General features: G+C 48.6%; 1 protein-coding gene across 11 annotated transcripts in view; it reads left to right on the forward strand.

Moving 5' to 3' along the window:
- cbfa2t3 (CBFA2/RUNX1 partner transcriptional co-repressor 3) overlaps window positions 1–13,175 on the forward strand; it is a 41,771-nt gene that overhangs the window by 21,845 nt on the left and 6,751 nt on the right. For 6 of the 11 annotated variants that reach the window (XR_006957663.1, XM_047041501.1, XM_047041500.1 and 3 more), the window contains 9 exons: window positions 3,123–3,364; window positions 3,645–3,734; window positions 5,502–5,683; window positions 7,545–7,822; window positions 8,343–8,443; window positions 9,737–9,962; window positions 10,174–10,242; window positions 11,011–11,064; window positions 12,961–13,151. Coding sequence is in view for 10 of the 11 variants with exons in the window: in XM_047041501.1 (XP_046897457.1) it covers window positions 3,123–3,364; window positions 3,645–3,734; window positions 5,502–5,683; window positions 7,545–7,822; window positions 8,343–8,443; window positions 9,737–9,962; window positions 10,174–10,242; window positions 11,011–11,064; window positions 12,961–13,151 (1,433 nt within the window). In the remaining variant the exon portion in view is untranslated. The remainder of the gene's footprint in view (window positions 1–3,122; window positions 3,365–3,644; window positions 3,735–5,501; window positions 5,684–7,544; window positions 7,823–8,342; window positions 8,444–9,736; window positions 9,963–10,173; window positions 10,243–11,010; window positions 11,065–12,960; window positions 13,152–13,175) is intronic. The other 5 variants (XM_047041503.1, XM_047041504.1, XM_047041509.1 and 2 more) reach the window with 2 other exon arrangements.

A 13,175-nucleotide genomic window follows, 5' to 3' on the forward strand; every position in this document is an offset into this window, starting at 1 on the left:
GTCAACTTTGTGTGTGTGTGTGTGTGTGTGTGTGTGTGTGTGTGTGTGTGTGTGTGTGTGTGTGTGTGTGTGTGTGTGTGTGTGTGAGGTTGTGCAACTATAGGTGTTTTAGTCACTTGTATGTCTGGATGTGTAGCATGCCCTTGCTGCTGGGACAAGTGTCTCTGAGCATGTTTGAGGCTGGCTGTGGCATTGTGTGTGTGTGTGTGTGTATCTGTGTGTGTGTGTGCCTGCATGAGTGTATGTGCCTGCACGTGTGTGTTGTTTACCAGCTGTAGTGCTACAGCAGTGGAGGGGACATGGGTTTGGCGGTGTCCAGACCACTTTCTTCCCTATATAGCAATGACAGGCTGTGTTGTTTCACCTGTTGTGGCGGTCGCCACTGTAGCTCGCGCCCCTCGCTAAAACCAGATCACAAGTGTTTGCCTGACCGTCGGGTCACATGACCACACCATATGCATCCACACTCCTAGCAGGAGATTAGAGTGCAGGGAAACAACAAGAGGAACTCCAACATCAGACAAAACACACACACACACACTCGCTCACACATACACACACACACTCGCTCACATGCACACATGCACACACACATTTCAGATAGGTATTTACATTTAGACTAGCTGAGAAAGACATGAAAGCTGCAGGCTGATATAGGGTCTGAACATTTCCAGGCACACATTGACAGAAATACTCACTCAATAAACATGCATACAAACATATACAGACACTCAAGAGTAATCATGTACACACAGGGCCGTAACTACCATTGAGGACACCGAGGTCGTGTCCTCGGTATTTTTTTTCGTATTTCTGTTTATTTTTTTGCTTAAATCGTGGTATATAAACTCAAAACAAATTACACGTGAAACTGACTGCAGGACGATGATCTTGGTCTCCCACAAACCGTAACGTGATTTTATACTTGAAGAGCCGAGTAGCTCAAGAGTTTGGACATACGTGCTGCGCGTCATCAACAAAACGTACTGTCGTTATGGTAACCACCAAACACAAGTCGGACGCTGATGTTACCGCCATAGACATACCGCTACTGTTAGTGAATAGCCTATGTTAGTTACAGTCACTGGAAGAGGAGCGCAGCAAACTAAACATGTAGCTAGGTTAAGAGAAGTTTAAGTGGCAGATGACTGTGAGAAGAAAGATTCATTTTCATGTGGAAATATTTGTATTGCAGCAGCGTACTACTCAGATAAGGAAACATCAAATCAAAGTTTGGTTAACTCCGTCAGTACCGGTTGTCAATCAATTTCCACCGGTTGAATCAACATTCATTTTGCGATTGATATGTCATTGATGTGACTGATTGAAAATGAAATTCAGTGGCAATTGGGAAATATCAAACTGACTCGCTATCGCTCGGTCGATACGTTCCAGCCTCAGTTTGATACAGTATTTCCCGGCATGACCGAACGGTCGAGGTTAGTAAGTAGTTTATTATATGGCAATTTTAGATTCTTTTCATTTTGTAAACGAAAATAAATGGTACCTTTAGGCTAATTGTAGCTAGCTCTCAAGTCTTCTCACGGTGTGTTTCATGTGTTGCCAAGCAACTCATTACTTTTGATAGAAAGCGGACAACATGGTTCTGCTAAAATTGCTTTAATTTCATCACAAAATAACGACACAAGTGATTCAAAGAGTCTGGTCTTCATCATCACTTTCGATGACAAAGCTTTTCAGCATCATCTGGATAGTAAAACTCAGCAGCTGACTCTCGATATCGCTCATTTTTAAGCTGACGTCAGAGGGCAATACGGATCCGTATTGACCGGCGAGGAGGGCAATACGCGGCTGGGGTGACTACCCATTATCCAATCAGAACGCTTGTACCGTCGTTGCCATATAATAATAATTTTTAAAAAATTGTGGTAACTTGCCCTTACTTCATGAGTCCCATAAAGGTCCTTCAAAAAGCCTCAGAATGCCCCATGTTTACCTCAAAATTTCAAAAGCTCCACACCGCCCCATACTCAAAAGTCATAATGATGATGTTTTTGCTCCTTAAGACTCAATAAGAGAAAATGGCCATATTTAAATAATGTAATTAAAAAAAATTCCGGGGGAGCATGCCCCACGAGCCCGCCTAGAAGTTCTGACTCATGACCTCAGTATTTTTTGGGCCCTGCGTACGGCCCTGTGTACACATATACATATCCATAGGCATCTTGAACATATAAACAATGTCTGAATACAAACGCACAAAGACACACACTATAACTCTACACTAGACTACAGTTGTACATCAGACTTGTTTTGCTGCCCATGGTGTCCACCATCTGCACAGGCATGATGTTCGAATTACATAGATCTATAAATATATTATATGATTATACAATGACACACGCATCTTGAGGCTAGTGATGGGATTACAAATATACCAGGTAAAGAATTGTAGTCGACAGTATAGAAGATATTGGGTGAAAGAGGGCAAAGGTGGTAAAGAGGGAGGGTTAGAGTTGGAGTGTTGTGTGTGAGGAATGAGGAGATATGTGTGTGAGTGTGTGTGTGTGTGAGTGTGAGTGTGAGTGTGTGTACGCTACAATGATCCTTAAAGCTGCAAATCTACTTTCAGCTGGTGGACATGTGCAAGGCCAGATTTAGCAGCACACCTGCTATTGGAATAAAAGTAACACAGACCACCAGCCTATTTTAGGCCCCTCTTTAACATGTCCCTCATATAGCTGTGTCCTAGGGAAGGGACGGGGAGCAATCGACTGGCGTGTGTGTGTGTGTGGGGGGGGGGGCAAATGAGACAGCTGAGGTTGTACGACATACTTCAACACACACAAACACACACACACATAGTCCTCGACACACTCTGCCTTCAGTCAAAGCGATCAGAGCGGCAGCAGGGTAGGGTGCAGCGGACGGACGGACGGTCTTTCTAAGCTTGCAGCCTGTAGCCTGGACCCTGGATCTCTCCACACACGGCGCCTCCACTAGGATGCATGTGCCCTCTCCGCCCCCCTCCGCCCCTCCCCGCCACACTTTGGAGGACTGGACGGACACGGGCCGAGGGCAGAGAGGGAGTGAAGATAACGACCGACGGTCCAGCAAAGTCATGCCTCTATCCCTCTCCCTCCCTCTCCCCTCCTCCACAGTGCTGAACGGCAGCAGCCACTCCCCCACCTCGCTCAACGGCGCCCCGTCGACACCCAACGGCTTCAGCAACGGGCCCGCCATGTCATCAACAGCCTCACTGTCCAATCAGCAGCTGCCGCCGGCCTGCGGCGCCCGGCAGCTCTGCAAGCTGAAGCGTTTCCTCACCACGCTGCAGCAGTTTGGGAACGACATCTCGCCGGAGATTGGAGAGAGGGTCCGCAGCCTGGTGCTAGGGCTGGTGGTGAGTCTACAGAAACATGACACTCACTGAACTTAAGTGATAGATTCTTGACTTTCTGAAGGCACATAGTACACAGCGGTTTGGCTGGGTAAGGGGAAGTCACATAAAAACCACAAGAAATCCGTCTTGTGATGTATAACTAAATAGTGGAGTGTTAGTGAGTGGTGATGTGCTGTGTGTCACTTATGCTTTCTCTCTTTTTCTCCTCATCTGTTTCTATCTGTCTTTATCTCTGTCTCTCTGTCTTCATCTCTCTCCCTTCCTCTCTCGGTGTTGACAGAATTCCACTCTGACCATCGAGGAGTTCCACTCTAAACTCCAGGAGGCCACCAACTTTCCTCTTCGTCCCTTTGTCATTCCATTCCTCAAGGTAAGGGACTCCCACCCCATCATCCTATCAATTTGTGTGTCTACCGTGTGTGTGTGCGCACGTCTGTTTCTATTTCTGAGTCAGCCTCTGAGAGTCCCCCAGCTCAGATTGACCATATGGTGATGATGAGAGAGTTAGCAGTCCAGGCTGACACATTAACTAACAAAGACATGGCCGCCAGAACACAGTCTGACCTGAATACTCTGTCTGAGCAGTGTGGTTTCTTGAAGTGTGTGTGTGTGTGTGTGTTTGTGACTGAAGCCACCCAGACCCTGATGTCCATCCAGCCCAGTCTGCTACTGCTGATCTCCAGCACCATATGGCCAGCGTTTGTGATTCATTAAATCTGGAGCACCAGTGTCTACCCTGGGCTGCAGTGTGTGTGTGTGTGTGTGTGTGTGTGTGTGTGTGTGTGTGTGTGTGTGTGTGTGTGTGTATGTGTGTGTGTGTGTGTGTGTGTGCGTGTGTGTGTGTGTGTTGTTGTAGAGCCCCTGACAGATGTTGGTGGGGGAGGCTGATGTGTTGATGCCTTTTGATCTGATCCTCTGCCTACTGTCAGGGGTCTGTTAGGTTGTCCATCCCACCCTCTCTCATCATACTGCTGTCGTGACAACACAACACTGACTACAGCTGTAATTCTACAAATCTAAAGACACAACGCCACAGAAGTGTGTGTATGTGTGTTTCTCAGTACTAAGGGGCTGGGTATGCTGCCTAGCAGTGACCAGGCCACACATTCCTGTCCCACGCACTCTGTCCCCTGATTGTTTCCAGCAGAGACCGGCGGGGGGTGGGGGAGGGGGGGTTGGGGGGGAGGGGGGTCAAGCTTGCAGGGTCGGAGCCTGGCCTTTCTCTGAGGCTCCAGACATGTTGTGTGCTGTTGTGGATGGAATGTATGCAACACACAGACACACATCTATTCACTCACACAAACACTCTGACAGCTATGTCACAGACTGTACTGTGTTGTTCTCTGTGCCTATTAACTGTAATACACTGCACTTTGGTTAGAGTTTTAAATAATTTTTTATGGTATTTGCCCCGTGTTTTTGTGTGTGAGTGTATGTTTTTCAGGCCAGTGCCAAGTGAGATCCAGGACTGTCTTGTTAGAGGAGGTGATAATGAGTGTGTGTGTGTGTGTGTGTTTATGTGTGTTTATGTGTGTGGCCATGTTGTCAGATAGCTCTCCTACACTGTCACATTGACAGAGAGCAGCTCTGCCATGTCCCAGATGTATGGTCTCACCACACACCAGGCAGAATGACACACACACACACACTCACCCTGGAGGAGATATACACTGGGGAGGAATGTGTTGAGGGATCTGTCTTATCTCATTCTGTCTCTGTCTCTCTCTCTCTCTCTCTCTGTCTCTCTCTCTCTCTCTCTCTCTCTCTCTCTCTCTCTCTCTCTCTGTCTGTCTCTGTCTATCTCTCTCTCTCTCTCTCCTCCTGCTCTCTGTCTCTTTCCTTTTGCCTTCTCAATCTTGCTACAATTTCATCCTCATCCCTCCTTCCTTCCTTCCCTCCCTCCATCATTCCTCTCTCTGCCCCCTCGTCGCGTCTCATACACAGGCTAGCAAATCTTCATCCTCCTCACAGGGTCATTGATCTGTACAGAATACTACATGATGTCTCACATCTGATGGACAGCAAATAGAGATCACCTTCTCCTTTCCAGTTCCTACTTCAGGAGCCTCAAACATTGTACAGATCAATGCCTTCACCGAATCAACTTATCTGTCTTGTTTGTGTGTGTGTCTCCCAGGCTAACTTGCCCCTGCTTCAGAGAGAGCTGCTCCACTGTGCCCGGATGGCCAAGCAGACCCCGGCCCAGTACCTAGCCCAGCACGAGCAACTGCTGCTGGACGCCAATGCCAGCTCCCCCCTGGACTCCTCTGAGATCATGCTAGAGGTCAATGAGCACGGGAAGAGGAGGACACCAGACAGGTATGTCACTGAACTGACCAGCGTGCACACATGGACACACAAACACACACACGCAAAATACACTTACACAGACTCTCACAAATCCGGACACAATGCATACCCAGCTGTAAAACGACTCACTTTTCCCATTTTACTAAAGAAGAAGGGAGGGAGAGAAGGAGGCAGAGAAGACCTCTCCCTTCTGTCACCTTTCCCGGGAGGGAGGGACAGTGGGGTGAAGTCAGAAAGGCATGGATAGAGAAAGGGGGAGAGAGAGAGAGAGAGAGAGAGAGAGAGAGAGAGAGAGAGAGAGAGAGAGAGAGAGAGAGAGAGAGAGAGAGAGAGAGAGAGAGAGAGAGAGAGAGAGAAAGAAAGAAAGAAAGAAAGAAAGAAAGAAAGAAAGAAAGAAAGAAAGAAAGAAAGAAAGAGAAAGAGGAGTAAAAAAAGAGAGACAATAAATTGGAAGACAGATACCATGAAATAGCAGCAGAGGCACAGTAACAGTAAGAGTGTACTATATAGCTCTATGCAAGTGTGAGGGGATCCATTCACGGTGCCTGCTCTGTCCTTCCCTATCTAGTCTGCTCAGTGAGGACACAGGCATAGACAGAGGCCTTTTGCAGCCTTCCACAAAACAGAAACATTGGACTGGATAGAGAGGGGAAGTTGAGAGGCAGAGGAAGAGAGGAGGAGTGTTATTTCTCTCCTCTTCTCCTCTTCTCCTCTTCTCCCCTTCTTCCATTCTCCCCTCCCCTCCCCTCTTCTCTATTCTCCTCTCCTCTCCTCTCCTCCCCTCCCCTCCACTCCACTCCCCTCCCCTTTCCTCCCCTTCCCTCTCCTCCCTTCCCCTCCCCTCCCCTCTCCTCCCTTCCCCTCTCCTCTCCATATGTCAGGGCTGTGTCCAGATGGTGATCTGCACAACCCCTGCTTCAGCTCATCCTACGGGGGAAGGAAGGGGGGCAATCCTGCTGTAATTTGCACACTTCTACACTGCCCCTCCCTCTATCCCTCCTGCCCTCTCCCAGTCCCTGGTTTACAGTGTCAGATCAGGCCGGACTGCTGGACAGACACAGGCCACAGCCAGCTGTTGTTGTGGTTTTTGGTGAAAGATGTACATACACACACACTCTCACGCATGCACGTTTTTTCTTGTGTAGTCATCCGAGATTGGGGTCTAAAATGTAAACGAATGCCCTAGTCTTTCACACACACACACACACATTCCTAAGTCTACATAAAAATATGCAGCAAAAATCTGTGCCACATAAACACATACACACAGGCCCACATCAGATGAACTAATCAACATAAACACACACACATTCATTTGACCACATGACTCCCTGATCTCAGGAATGATGGAGGGGTTTACCTCTGGATGCCCAACTGTCCCACCCTGATAAACAGATTAATATTAACACTCGCCGCCGCGTGGGCCAGATGGTGGACAAAAACACACATGAACATCTGCCAAACACACACACACATGCTTGGTGTGTCTGTGTGTGAGCGTGTGATGGGGATGGGAAGCTGCGTTAATCTGAGGGATGTTGAGGCAGATTGAGATTATGAGGTTGAGTTGTGCCCTGAGACACTGCTTGCAGTGGGAGGCTGTGGTGTTGCATTTGGAGCACATCTGTGTGATCTCCTCTCTCTGCAGGGATGGTGGGGGGCTGGGGGCTGGGGGCTGGGGGCCAAAGTGGATATGAGGAATGGACACACAACTCCACACATCCCACAATCACAAACCACAAACACGTGCACACCCTAACCGGTAAAGCCATAGTCATGAATTGTTGTCATTTATACGTAACCATGCCTGCCATCTTTCCCTCCTCTGCCCCATATCCTTCCCCTTCCCTTCCTCTCTCCCCTCCCCCAGGACCAAAGACAGTTCAGAGAGAGAGGGCCTGCACCCTGAACACCTAGCCAAGAGACCTTGCACCATTAGCCCCAGCCAGCGATTTAGCCCCAGCACAGGCCTGCCCGCCCATCCGCCCCCCAACGGCCTTCCCCACCCCCCCAACGGCCTGCCCCACCCCCCCAATCCCCCGGCCCCACAGCACTACCGGCTCGAGGATATGGCGTTGGCCCACCACTACCGGGACGCCTACCGGCACAACGAACACCGCGACGGCCGGGAACGACACCGGCCCACCGGTAGGGTAGTGGGAAGGAGGGGGGAGGGAGAGAGGGGGAAGGAGTGAGGTAGGTGGGGGGTGTAAAGACAGACAGAGAGAACCAGAAGAAACTGTGATGATTTATTCTCTACATTCTGCATAGTTCATCATGACCCTTTGTTATTTGTTTAGTTTTGACCCACTGATTTGATAGTCTTGGATGGTGGCTCTGGTCATGTAAGATGAGAGGAGAGAGCTATGTCCTCCCATGTACAGTATGTATCTACAGAACAAAGGCAGGTTGTGAGTTGATTTTGATAATCCCTATGGCAGTGGATCTATTAAAAGCCCACCAGCTAGCGACACATGCTTGGAAATGTCCTCCCAGGCAGCCATATATGTCTTCTCTCTGCCAGAGCCAGAATGGCAACCATAAGCAAGCTACAGAACCTTAATCTGGAGCCAAGATGGCTGCCATGGCTATATGTGACAATGTACACATAGCATCATCATCCTTACCTTGGCGACTAAGTGCTGCACTGGGCCTTTTTGTGTTGCAGCCGTTCACGGGGCGCGCCAGGAGGAAGTAATAGATCACCGACTGACAGATCGAGAATGGGCCGAGGAGTGGAAGCATCTAGATAATGTACGTATCGCTGGGGTAGGGACTCCTGTTTCCTTTATACACACACTTTACACACACTTTCACCACTCATGCAACATACTGTCCCTCAGTAGCAGTGGAGGTGAAGGTGGGGGGTGGGGGGTACGTAGAGAGACCAAGGGGGTGTTGTTGACAGATTTAAGTCTTAAATCTGTCTGAGCTGCATTGTGATGGCCAGCTGACTCTAAAGAGGTTGTCTCAGTTCTAGGAGCTGAATGGACAAAACAGAAACTCCTACACACACATACACACCAGGGAACTCACCTTCACCCAGACTGAAACACCACTCTCCCCCTCCCCAAACATGCTGTATTCGCTCACACACATACACATGCACACAGACTCAGACAGGGTGAGCAGGGCCTCAGATGGAGCGAGGGAGCCAGCAGAGAGCATCCCCAGCTGGGCAGAGCAGCTGAGACAAGGGCTGCAGTCATGGAGGAACCGGCCAGGCCTGGACCCCTGCCAAACCAGAACGACTCCACAGATAGAGCTAACACAGAGAGATGGAGGGAGGGAGGGAGGGAGCGAGGGAGGGAGGGAGGGAGGGAGGGAGGGAGGGAGGGAGGGAGGGAGGGAGGGAGGGAGGGAGGGAGGGAGGGAGGGAGGGAGATATCAGAGGCAGAACGAGACCGAATGAATGGAGGGGATGTCAAATCCATTTTGCAGACTGGGGGTGGAGGCTCAGGGCAAAACAGGGTGAGGGTTGAAAGAGAGACAAAAAGAGAGAGACAAAGAGAAAGAAATAAGGAAATGTTTTAGCAGACATCTGAGCAGAAGGGTGGAATGAATTGGTTCAGCCTTTTTCTATCAGTAGCACAGCTGTTACAGTGCCATGGCTGCTGTACTGTTCTGTATAACCACTCAACCTGACACACGCACACACACGTACACACACACACACTCACCACTGTTGGGTCTCGCTAAAAGGGGCACAGACGCACTCCAAAAAACAGGCTTTGAAACACTCTGACTACTTGTGAATGGATTACAGAGACTCCAGAGTTGCTCCAAAATTACGCAAACCCTTGATATCGTGTTACCCCCATCAGTTGGACGCACTTCAGATGAATTGATGATTGTGTTTTCCTCTGCCTTACCACACAATTCTGGAAACAGTGTGAATGAACAGCATCTGAACATCTGATCTCATGTGAAGCTGGTCTGTTAGGGGCTGTTGTGACCCTCCTGCTCTGGTAAACAGCTGCTACAACTGTGTCTGTTGGGAGAAGCCTTCTAGCCATCTCTCCATATTCCTCCCATCTAAACCACACTTCTCCCCCCCCCCAGCTGTTGAACTGCATCATGGACATGGTGGAGAAGACGCGCCGGTCGCTGACGGTGCTGCGCCGTTGCCAGGAGGCCGACCGCGAGGAGATGAACCACTGGATTCGTCGCTACAGCGATGTGGAGGATATGAAAAAAGGTGGGAGCAACGGACAGCACCGCCCTCCTCCTCCTCCTCACCACCACAACTCCTCCAACACAGCTAACAGCAGCGAGTCTCAGCCCATAGGTACTTCCACTGCGACCGGGCACGTTCACAGAGCCCAAGTGTTCAGGGGTGTTCAGAATGAGAAGTGTTCCAAAGAGCAAAAGTATTTGTGTAAATCATGCTTAAAGCAATGCATTGGGAGACAAAGAGAGAAAGGATTATTAGGGTTGCGCTTGTGTGTGTCTGTGTGTGTGGAGTGGATACTGAAGGTGCGTGTGTGTGTCTTTTTCAGAGATCCATAGAGACTTCCTCCACAGGCCTGCATCTGGATACCTTCCAGAGGAGATCTGGAGGAAAGCTGGTAAGAAACACACTCTCTTCTTCACACACAAACCCCCAAAGACACACACACACACGTATTCTATGAAGCAAAACACTTACAGGAAAAACACATAAACAGCTGAAATACACAAACGGAAGACACACACACGGAGAAGTGGTCCTCGTTCTACATTCAGCAGTAGGCCTTGAAGGCTGTTACGTAAGGCAGAGATGGAGAGCCTTGTCTGACTGTCATCAAGGCAAGAAGCAGTGCTCTCCTTCTGTCACCGCTATGAGAGGTGACTGTAGTTCAACCTGCAGTGAAAATTCAGTCACCTTGCCGGGCCAAAAAAGGCCAAACCCAGGCCAAAGCAGTGCAGCACAGATGAGACCACAGCCTACCTGGTACCTACTACAAAAGCAGCCTCATAGTTCTCAATAATTAGAATAGGACAATTTTGAACATGAACCTTTCAGAGTAATATGGCTTTGTACTGGCTGGGACATAATACTGAAGATAGCTGCTTTGTTTCTATCATTTACAGGGCTGTGTGTGTGTGTGTGGCTGTATGTGCAGTACAGCCCTTCTCAGGAGTAAGCTGTGCTACAGCCTCTGCTCCTCTCCAGTCCCAGAACGATTGAACTGTAGTCAAATTCTAGCACAGTCGTATTCTAGTACAGCCATAATCAGTCATATTTTAGTACAGAACTGTCAAGGGACTAGATGCTGCTGCTGTCTGCTAACTACTGTGCTGCATATTCACCAGCAGAGAGAAGTCAGTTGTAACTGCAGTTGTTCTTCATACAGGTACCCCAGGTATCCAGCTTTCCCCAGCTCTTAAGCAACTCCAAAACAAGCAGGGTGAGTAACAACCGCCCATCTCATCTTCATGTGTGTGTGTCTGTGCGTGCATGCGTGCGTGTGCGTGCGTGTTGGTTTGCCAACACGATTCTACCTCGTTCCTAGAAGCCAGGCTAACTTCGGTCCTTCTTTAATTAAAACCAGACACATCCTCCATGGAGTAGTTCAGGTTGAGAGACTACAGTGCCTTTGAAAAACAAGATCTGAAGTGTAAAAAAGAAATAAGAAAAAAAAACGATATCCCAGAAACCTGCCAAATCCCCCTGGAATTAAAACATTAATATTGCTGCTCCCGTGTTTTCCATTAAGTGCTAATTGCTCTAGCATCTGCTCAGCAGTCTCCTTGATAAGAAATAATTAAATTTGCAAACTAATCTTAGTGGTGCATGCATTAGGCTTGATTATTGAGCGACAGAGGATAGTGCAGATAGTGAGAGGAAGAAGCACGCACCGATGGAGAGAAAAAAAGGGTGGAGAAATGAAATGAAGGATGAAGGTAGAGAGGGATGAAGAAAGCAGTGAGACGTGTGTGGAAGGTGTGGAGGATACTGACGGAATACTAACTACTTCTCCATTTGGAGAGTAGGGGAGTCAGGCTCATCAGGGATACGCACATGCTTGCACACACGCACACACACCCACATCATTACAGCACCTCCACCGTGTGGAGTGAGCAGGCCCCCCATCTCCACCTGTCTACCTGCACAGCCTCCTGAGACAGCTGGAGAGAAGCTGGGGGAATAGGACAGTTACATATGAGGCTTCTCCATTACACAAACTGATTTGGGAGAGTGTGTGTGTGTGTCCGCGTGTGCGCGTGCGTGTGTGTGTACATGTGTGTGTGTGTGTGTGCGCGTGTGGGCAGGTGCACATGTGTGCTTGTGCACGCATGGTAGGTGAGGGAGTGACCAAAGGCCTTTATTTGGCTTCTTTGCTCTACCAGATGGGATTTTTTATGACATAAGATTTGTAACCATGATGTTTCAATTTGCTTATGAACTGGGTGATTAATTATATTATTGTAAAATAGGCTACCCTCTTCTCAAGAGAGAGTGAAAGAGAGAGAAAGAGAGAGAGAGAGAGAGAGAGAGAGGGGGGGTGGTTTAAAGAAAGAAAGATAGAAATACAGCAGAAAGAAAAAAATTGCCTTCAGCTTGGCTATTTCTGTCCAGTTTAGGTCCATCCTGTACCACGGCACATAAATAAAGGGACAGAAATGGTGATTCCTACCTTTAATGAGCTGCAGCAGAAGTTTTTCTGGAAGCTTCTATTTTGATCCTGCATCTGTAGAAGGAGCGCACACCTGATTGTTCGCAGCCTATATTCACTCATAATGTTGACAGTTACAGCACAGAGGACCCTTGTCAGTACAGCCATGTATCACTAGGGAGGTAGACCCTGTCTGGATGGATACCTGACAAAGACTTTATTCCCTGGGGTATATTTCTGATCTAACCTAACTGGATGGGTGACAGCTCGTAATCTTCACAGCTGTTTGTGGTCCAGTCATGTCAGAAAAGTGATTTCTCCCAGGAAAAAAACTGGAAGTACACAGTGACTAGACACCATCATACAACTGCAGACCACAGAGTACTGGGTTAGTATTCCAGTTGATGATCAAAGTTTGGTGACATCTGCCGTTCTCACTTCAAACTGATTGTTACCAGACGTGCTGAGATGAATTATTAAAAGGGAGCTTTTTTTTTGCGAACGTGTTAAATCTTGAATGATGTACATCTGTTTGCTGAGATAAAACAAGCACAGAGCTTAAAGAGCCTCAATAAAGGATGACAGAGGAGAGCAAACTAGGAGAAGAGGAATAGGCATGGGAACTGACGCCTTTATCTTTCTTTGTCTCTCTCTCGCTCTTCTGTCACTCCCTCATGTCTTTGTCAGAGGAGGCAGTAAACGAGGTGAAGAGACAGGCCATGTCGGAGCTCCAGAAGGCTGTGTCGGATGCAGAGAGAAAAGCCCATGAGATGATCTCTGCCGAGCGCTCTAAGATGGAGAGAGCCCTGGCCGAGGCCAAGCGACAGGCCTCGGAGGACGCACTGACTGTCATCAACCAGCAGGAGGACTCCAGCGAAGTGAGCATCACAGACTCCCTGTCT

The sequence above is a fragment of the Hypomesus transpacificus genome, chromosome 19 (assembly GCF_021917145.1).
Source record: "Hypomesus transpacificus isolate Combined female chromosome 19, fHypTra1, whole genome shotgun sequence".
Classification (NCBI taxonomy): domain Eukaryota; kingdom Metazoa; phylum Chordata; class Actinopteri; order Osmeriformes; family Osmeridae; genus Hypomesus; species Hypomesus transpacificus.